Source organism: Danio aesculapii, chromosome 18, assembly GCF_903798145.1.
Source record: "Danio aesculapii chromosome 18, fDanAes4.1, whole genome shotgun sequence".
Lineage (NCBI taxonomy): Eukaryota > Metazoa > Chordata > Actinopteri > Cypriniformes > Danionidae > Danio > Danio aesculapii.
Window position 1 is genome coordinate 23,323,288 of NC_079452.1, and position 9,319 is coordinate 23,332,606.

General features: G+C 47.8%; 1 protein-coding gene and 1 long non-coding RNA gene across 2 annotated transcripts in view; one reads left to right on the forward strand and one right to left on the reverse strand.

The window, feature by feature from the left end:
* shank2a (SH3 and multiple ankyrin repeat domains 2a) overlaps positions 1–3,779 on the forward strand; it is a 31,235-nt gene extending 27,456 nt beyond the window's left edge. The window contains exons 19-20 of the mRNA XM_056478000.1: positions 1–1,995; positions 3,061–3,779. The exon at positions 1–1,995 is cut by the window's left edge and continues 157 nt beyond it. Coding sequence (XP_056333975.1) covers positions 1–1,995; positions 3,061–3,529 — 2,464 coding nt within the window. The 3' untranslated portion in view covers positions 3,530–3,779. The remainder of the gene's footprint in view (positions 1,996–3,060) is intronic.
* A 4,348-nt stretch (positions 3,780–8,127) lies between these two features.
* Positions 8,128–9,021, reverse strand: LOC130245789 (uncharacterized). Its single transcript, XR_008839361.1, has 3 exons — positions 8,862–9,021; positions 8,510–8,578; positions 8,128–8,418 (listed from the first exon to the last, which is right to left on the reverse strand). It is a non-coding gene; the product is annotated as an uncharacterized LOC130245789 (long non-coding RNA).
* Between the last annotated feature and the right edge of the window lie 298 nt (positions 9,022–9,319).

Consider the following 9,319-nt stretch of genomic DNA (forward strand, 5'->3'; position numbering starts at 1 on the left):
CGAGCCCAACCAGTCCATTTACACACAGAACACTACCGCCAGATGCCACACCATAGAAAGAGACCAAGTCGGGTACCATCGGCAGAGCTTTGAGCCGTACGACTGTCAGACTCATCCAGGCAGCCATCAGAACATCCTCAACAGGGCGCATGTGCCGGAGAACCCATACTCAGACAAACCCCTGTACGTCCCACCAAAACCAGCCCGAAGGAAGGGTATTCTGGTCAAGCAGCCAAACGTTGAGGATAGTCCCGATAAAACTTGTTCAATATCAATACCAACCATTATTGTTAAAGAGCCTTCAACTAGCAGTAGTGGCAAAAGCAGCAGAGGAAGCAGCATGGAAATCGAGACTACCGGACCCGAGCCGCCAGGACAACTTCGGCCGGATGGGAGTGTTTCCAACCCTTTTGCAGCTGCTATTGCTGGGGCAGTGCGTGACCGTGAGAAGCGTCTGGAGGCACGGAAAAACTCCCCTGCTTTTCTGTCAATGGATCTCGGAGATGAGGATCCATTTATCCCTACTCCCCGCCTACGCCAGTCTATGTCCATTGATGAAGGCATGTTTGCCAATGATAAGAATTTAGAAAACATTATGGCTCCACCGGCCTCTTTAATAGGGAGCTCGCAAATCAGAAATGAAGGGAACTTGACTGACTTTACTGTCCCAGAACCAATGACTAAACCTCTGACAACACGCTCCAGGAAGTGTCCTGATATAGGTAGTCCCATCGGCCTTGATGATGATTTCCAACAACAGGTTTCAAGGAAGACTCATGATATTTGTTCACCTTTAGCTCCGGGACAAGCATCTGGTAATAAAGCTCTGAAGGAGCAAGTGCAACCGCCTGTTCCTCCACCTAAGGGAGAATCACATAAAGCAAACCTCAACCAACCACTCTTTATAGACACCAAGCTGCGGTCCAATATTGAAGCCAACTTTGTTGCTACCACAGCAGTGGGTCAACCAAAAGATAGTGGGGGTTTCTTCAGACACACAAGAGAGTCTAGCCGGCAAACAGTAAAGGTCAGCAATACATCTGAGCAGCTGAAGAACGCTCATAACACATCACAGCAGAAGTCAGCAGGACTCCTCATGGTGCAGTCACGGATCAAGGCCAAGCCACAAGGGAACAGTCTCACTGATGGATTCCTGCAAGAAGAGTCCCTAGTTATGGACGGAGAACCCAATGATTCCAGTGTCAAACTTACAAACTCCCCAAAAACTCCCATGGAGGAGCCTGGCAAGTTTTCCTCTGGGATTCCTCCTCCACTTCTGACCTCAGTGGATATCGATGAGGAACTTGACGTTGCTGAACCCTTGCCTCCACCTCTGGAGTTTGCCAACAGCATCGATGTTCCCGAGGACCAGGTAGCAGTGATTCTCAAGCAGAAAAAGAATAATGAAATAAGGTCTGTGCATCATTCTCGTGCTTCAAATTGCATGACAACACACACCTACCCTCCACCACCTCCAGAGATGTTTGAGCCTGTCACAGACTCAGGCATCGAGGAAGCTGACAGCAGAAATAGTGCTGGAGATCCTCATTTTGAGGCCAACAGCACAATCTCCACAGTGTCCAGTATCTCTACGCTCTCGTCAGAGGGAATCGAGGATGCGTGTATAACCTATGCAAATGGGCAGATTTTTTTGCTGGACCGACCACCTGTTCCTCCAAAGCCAAAATCAAAGCCCATAATCAATAAAAGCAATGCATTTTACAGGGACCCTTTGAAACAGGAGAGCATTGAGTCTATTGGAGAGCCTCCACCACTCCCACCTCCACCTCTCTGTGGTGTAGCACAAACTGAAGCTCAAAAAACGCTCGCAAGACACCCCCAGGAGCTCCCAAACCCGCTCCTACCCAATGTAGATCCTAAAGCCAATGTGATCAATGAGCTCAGCTCCAAACTTCAGCACATGAACAAGGACAGATTTCCCAAACAAGGAGGATCTCTCGACCCACCTGCAGCATCCAGAAGCATTGGATCAAGGTGAGCTGCACAATAACAATAAGCCTGTTCTGTTTCTCTTGCTATTTAATTAAAATCTAATTAAAGTTCCTGCACAAAATAATAATCAGATAATTATGACTTTGCATAGCCTATAATTATATTTAAGCTGTCGAATGAACAGTTGTAGAGTAGCACAAGAAAGTACCACATGGGAAAGCTTGGTTGCTGCCGGAAGAGGTGTTAGGGGTGCCCAACCTGCGGTCTGTGTGGGTTCTAATGTCCCAGTATAGCAACAGGGACTCTATAATGCTCAGTGAGCGCCGTCTTTTGGATGAGACGTTAAATCGAGGTCTTGACTCTCTGTGGTCGTTAAAAATCCCAGGATGTCTTTCGAAAAAGAGTAGGGGGTTTAACCCCGGCATCCTGGCCAAATTTGCCAGTCCATCATGGCCTCCTAACCCTCCCCATTTCATAATTGGTTTCATCACTCTGTCTCCTCTCCACCAATCAGCTGGTGTGTGGTGTGCAGTCTGGCGCAATATGGCTGCCGCCACTTCATCCAGGTGGATGCTGCACACTGGTGGTGGATGAGGAGATTCCCCCCAATATGTAAAGCGATTTGAGTGCCCAGAAAAGCGCTATATAAATGTAAGGAATTATTATTATTATTATTACTATTCACACAAATGAGGATATTTTAGCTGAAATCCGAGAGCTCTCTGATGCTCCTGAATGTTCAAAATCTAGAAAGGAACCAAAAACATTGCCAAACCAGTCCGTGTGTTTTCAGTGGTTTAACTGTAATTTGTGAACCTCTGAGAATACTTTAGTGCACACAATATAGATGACTATTCAACAGTGTATAGGGAGAAACAGAGTCCTATCCTTTCTCGTTAAGAATAACTCCAGCATGCAGTAAATCATCTCTTTGGTCACAAACTGAGAAGTTTATTTTGGTTGCATACTGCCCTTATTTGGGCCTCATATATTGGCAGAATAGTGATGTTGTTGTGAACACTCAAGCTTTGTTCAGTTCCCTGATGAACCCCAGTAAGTCCCCATCTTCATCCGCTTACTGCTCTCTCTGCATGTGTGTATCCTCAGAGAATGGATGGCTCAAGATACCAAACGCATCAACAAAGTGTCTTCCAGCCCCTTGCCCCCTCAGGCGTCTCCTCCTGCCGGATCTGGACACTCTTCTCTGCCCGGCTCTGCTGCATCTCCAACACTGACGGATGTGTTCAGCCTGCCATCTCCACCCATGGGGAACGCAGAGCAGTGTTTCAGCATCAGCTCCGTCAGCAGCCAGTCTCTGTCCCCACTCACACTCTTCCAGGCCGCGGCCGACAAGCCCTTCGCTGATAAACCCATCCCGCTCTGGAGCAAACACGACGTGGCTGACTGGCTGGACACCCTCAATCTAGCCGAGCACAAGAAGGCCTTCCTGGAGAACGACATTGAGGGCTCACACCTCCCTAACCTCCAAAAAGAAGACCTCGTAGACCTGGGGGTGACGCGCGTGGGCCACCGCATGAACATCGAGAAGGCTCTCAAACTGCTAATGGACAGATAAAGAAGAGATTGTTCTACTTGTTTCTTGTACTGGGTTTGGACACTGCTCGATCAGTCTGTTTCCTTTATCAGTCTCTGCATCTGCTGTCGGCAGGTTGTGCGAAGATGTTCTCGGTTTAGTGGTCAGAACTGCACTCAGGAGCAAGTCTATAAAGGCTGATTTATACTCAAGCATGCCTTGGTGCACGTGGTGAATGCGACGTCATTGCAGTGTTGGTGGAAGTCCACTATGGGTGCACATGCCATCATTTCAGCTGGTGGTGTGCTCAACTTTCTTTGAGTCTGGCTGAGCCCCCTCCCAAACAAAACCGACTGATGTGAAGTCCTTTAGGAAGGCATAAAATGTAGACTTACTGACTCCCACGGCCGTTTATATCACAGTAGATATTTAGCCACGCCATGATGGTGTTTCTTAACATCTAATTTAATGAGGTGGGTCGTTAGCCAAACGCTCAACCCCCAACCTGGAGGACCAGGACATACACAACGGATAATTTAGCTTACCGAATTCCCCTATAGCGCATGTGTTTGGACTGTGGGGGAAACTGGAGCACCCAGAGGAAACCCACACCAACATGGGGAGAACATGCAAACTCCACACAGAAACACCAACTGACCCAGCCGAGACTCGTGGGTAGCACAATCACCTTACAGCAAGAAGGTTGCTGTTTTGAGCCTTGGCTGGGTCAGTTGGTGTTTCTGTGTGGAGTTTGCATGTTCTCCCCGTGTTGGTGTGGGTTTCCTCCGGGTGCTCCGGTTTCCCCCACAGTCCAAACACATGCGCTATAGGGTAATTGAGAATGCGCTAGGGGAAATTGATTTAAGCCGAAAAGAAAATGACTGAATGTCACATGTCACAATTGTATAAGTGCTGGAGTGGACACGTGAAGCCGACTTGATCCCTTTGTCAAAATCGAGGGATTGAAGATACATCCATGTAAACTTCCCTCGTTTGCTTGATGAAGTGGAACACACGTCAAAATAGATTCCCCTGAGGGAACAAGGGAAGGGCAGTTCACGATTGTGTTGGTGAAAGTGTAACAGAACGCAGCCCTAAATCCACTCGCCAAGTGTTTCGTCATGACAGTTACTCAGCGTCGCCCCCTGTTGTTGTCGGTACTAATAATAGTATAAAGCCTGCGCACTGCAGACCAGGCGAGAGTATAAATCAGCCCTGAGGAGTTCATTTTAACATGTTGAGACTTGGAAAACACCAGACGCATCAGAGCTGGGAGGTCCTGTTTTACCTTTCACTGCCCTGTCTGTGAGTGCTCTGTGTTTCTGCAGAGGTGAAGAGCAGGTGTTTCAGGTGGAGATGCTGGATTCACTCAGGCTTGCTTTTTTTTATCCTCATTGCAAAAAATGATGATGCAAAATATGCACATGCTTTCCCTAACATATACCTTTATCTTTCTCTTGGGTGACCTATATCTAATTTGATGATCTGGGGGTTGATTTATAACTGATGGGTTCAGTGCATGTGAAGACCTGTTACAGGCTGAACTAGATAGAGAGATGTAAGAACAAAAAATGGGGGAGGAGCTATCGGGCGCTAAGGAGAAGAGGAAGAGCTATCTGGTACTGAACTAAAGGGGAGGAGCTATCGGGTGCTAAGCAGAAGGGGAGGAGCTATCAGGTACTAAACTGAAAGGGAGGAACTATTGGGTGCTAATCAGAAGGGGAGGAGCTATCGGGTACTAAACTGAAAGGGAGGAGCTATCGGGTGCTAAGCAGAAGGGGAGGAGCTATCGGGCACCAAGCAGAAGGGGAGGAGTCATCAGGTACTAAATTGAACTAGAGGAGGAATCAGGCACTAAGCAGAAGGGGAGGAGCTATCGGGTACTAAACTGAAGGGGAGGAGCTATCAGGCACCAAGCAGAAGGGGAGGAGTCATCAGGTACTAAATTGAACTAGAGGAGGAATCAGGCACTAAGCAGAAGGGGAGGAGCTATCGGGTACTAAACTGAAAGGGAGGAGCTATCGGGTGCTAAGCAGAAGGGGAGGAGCTATCGGGTACTAAACTGAAAGGGAGGAGCTATCAGGCACCAAGCAGAAGGGGAGGAGTCATCAGGTACTAAATTGAACTAGAGGAGGAATCAGGCACTAAGCAGAAGGGGAGGAGCTATCGGGTACTAAACTGAAGGGGAGGAGCTATTGGGCGGTAAGCAGAAGGGGAGAAGTTATCAGGTACGAAACTGAAGGGGAGGAGCTATCAGTACTAATCAGAAGGGGAGGAGCTATCGGGCGCTAAGTGGAAGGGGAGGAGCTATCCGCTACTAAATTGAATGGGAGGAGGTATGTGGTATTGAACAAAAGGGGAGGAGCTTTCAGGTAAAAAAAATAGGTTTAAATTTGTGGTTTTGCTGTAATAATCAAACACATCAGCGCTCCATTTGAGTGGAGATTAAATTCCTACACAACACTGCTGTGTGCATAAGCAGTGTATAGTGTGTGAGTGTGTGTCACTGCACTGCAGCTATTTACAGTTATTTAAGAAAGATTAATGAAATGACCCATACTGATGGACGCAGCGCTCAATGAGATTAATGCTGGTCATTTTAAAGGACCCCACAGGTCTTTAGAGGACACACATGATGCTGCAGTATTGATCATGTCAATGATCTGACACAAATTTGATGTGTTTTCTTTCTGAGCAGGGTCATAACACACACACACACACACACACACACACACACGAAGCTCTCAGTGTATGCTTATAGCAGCTCTGCTGTCCACACAGTACAGACACGGCGGGCTGAGGAGTGCACAGGACAGGCATGGAGCAGTTTATAGCTATGATAAAGACTGAAACGCTTCTTACTCTGACTTCTGCAAGCTGATATACAGTACATTTATAAGGAGATGAATATTTAAATGAGCTGTGATCATGAGGCTGTGTGTGTGTGTGTGTGTGTGTGTGTGCCACTCACTGTGGTGCTGGAGTCTCTACACTTGAGCTCAGGCTGCGCTGATGACGCTTCAGTTTGAGTGAACAGAAGATTTTAGCTGCAGATCAGATGTGTGCTGATCCACTGCTGCTACTGTGAAGAGAAAGACATTTATAACATCATCTGCAGACAGACTACAGGACTATACTGCCTTTTATATCGCTATTTTAATAGATCAACTCTTCCCACCGACGTGTGGATTGCCAAAATCAGGTAAAGGGGTTATATTTGTTAGACCATCATCATCATCATCATCATGGCAGGTCCAGAAAGCAGTATATTCCACTGTGGATGATGATTACAGCAGGTCATGTCTGTCCCACATCATTAGAGAAGCACTGGCGTCTGCAGGATCTTCAGTCCCTGTGTGTGGAGTTTCTCTGTGTAGCTGATGTTGATAGTGTCTCTGTAACGCATCAGAAGTGTAGGAAATAAAAGCTGCTCCTCTGCGTCTGTGTGCGTGTGTGTGTGTGTGTGTGTGTGTGTGTGTGTGTGCGTGTGTGTGACAGTGATCTCACAGAGCCACAGGTTTTGTCCATCTTTTATTAAATGATCTTTCTTATAAAACAGGCATGTAAAGAGCGCTCGCAGCACAGATAAAGCACACACTGAAATAAAAGTGCCAAACACAGATAATGATTAGCATTAGCCAAGCTGTTACACACACACACACACACACGCACACACACACTTCATTTCCACCGCTCCTGTGTGGATTGTCATTGGATATACTTGAGCAACACACACACAGAAATCATGCACCCACAGAAGAACACACACACACACACACACGATTCACAAGACACAGACGTGAACACACACACACACCCTTCAGCAGGCCGCACTGAGCGCTGCTCTTCAGCATCATGGCGACACATTTTGGCCTTCATTTATTGGTGTTTCTGATCAAACATCACTGATACACTCCTGATGAAGCTGCAGATGGAGAAGAGGAAGAAGCTGGTGTGTGTGCCACTCTCACACACACACACACACACACACACACGTGTGCAAACACTCAAGCTCTCACACACACACACTCACATACAATCGAGCACACATACTTGTGCTTGAGCACACACAGTCACGTGCACGCACTCATACACTCAAGCATGCACGCGCACACACACATACTCGAGCATGCATGCACACACACACATACACACACACACACTTAAGCACTTGCACATACATACACACACTTGAGCACTTGCACACACACACTCGAGCATGCACGCACGCACACACACACATACTCGAGCGAGCCATGCTTGCACACACATACTTGAGCGCGCGCACACACATACACACGCACACACGCGCGCACACACACACACTTGAGCATGCACGCACACACACATACTCGAGTACACTAGTGCGCGCACACACTCCCTCTTTCTCACACACACACACACACACACACACACACACACATACACACACACACACTTAAGCACTTGCACATACATACACACACTTGAGCACTTGCACACACACACTCGAGCATGCACGCACGCACACACACACATACTCGAGCGAGCCATGCTTGCACACACATACTTGAGCGCGCGCACACACATACACACGCACACACGCACACACGCGCGCACACACACACACTTGAGCATGCACGCACACACACATACTCGAGTACACTAGTGCGCGCTCACACTCCCTCTCTTTCTCACACACACACACCAGTCTGACCGAATGATTTCTCCGTGTTAAATCTCTATTGGCAGTTTGAACCGGTGAAGCAACAGGAAACAGGAAGGGTGGATGTTCTGCGGGAGGAAGTCAGGTGTCTACTGTCGGACTTCCACATAGTTGGCGGGGAAGAGTCCGTACGCACCGCGACACACACCCCTCCACCAGCCCTCGTCAATCATCTCAATGTTGGTGATGATGTCATCTGGGTCAAAGGAGATCTCATCATCACCCGCTGGAGACACACACACACACACACACACACACACACCATTAGAGGGTGTTTAAGAGCAGTTCTGAGATCAGTCACTGATGGAGTCACTCACCAGCCTGATAATCATACAGAGCCACTGCAGTGATGCCCACATCCTCTGTGTACTCATACGACTGAGCTCCTGCACACACACACACACACACACACACACACACACACACACACACACACACACACACACACACACACACACACACACACACACACACACACACACACAGAGAGAGAGAATCAGTGTTCTACAACAGAAAGAGTTCGACACACAGAGTTTCTTTAAAGTCCAGATCTAACATCAGCATTTAACAAGAGGAAGACTGGAGTTCTGCTGCTACAACACACAGAGTCTGAACATCTACACTCATCTGTACAGGCTCTGTGTGTGTGTGTGTGTGTGTTCTCCACACCTGTGTCGGGCTCTGTGTTCTGGTACAGGTCTTCCTGCGGTGGCTCTTCATGTGTGTGTTCTGCTGCGTGCTGCTCCAGCTCGTACACGTGTGAGCCGTTCTCCACAGAACACACACTCGCCGGCTCCTCCTGAGTCTGACACACACACAAGATCATGCAGAGGGTGTGTTTAAATAATAACAGGCAGGTAATGAGACAGCAGAGGACTCTACCCTAACACACACACACACACACACACACACCATCACTGAAACACAACTACAGCTGAGATGAAGACTCCAAACCCCAACCTAACATAACTGCTGGAGCTCATCAGGGGTCCTCTCAGCAGATGAGTGCGCGTGTGTGTGTGTGTGTGTGTGTGTGAACACATTACTGCAGTAAACAGCTCTTCAATCTTCAGCTGGTGATGATTAGCATCATGTTAATGATTATTAATCGATTAGTAAAGTTGTTA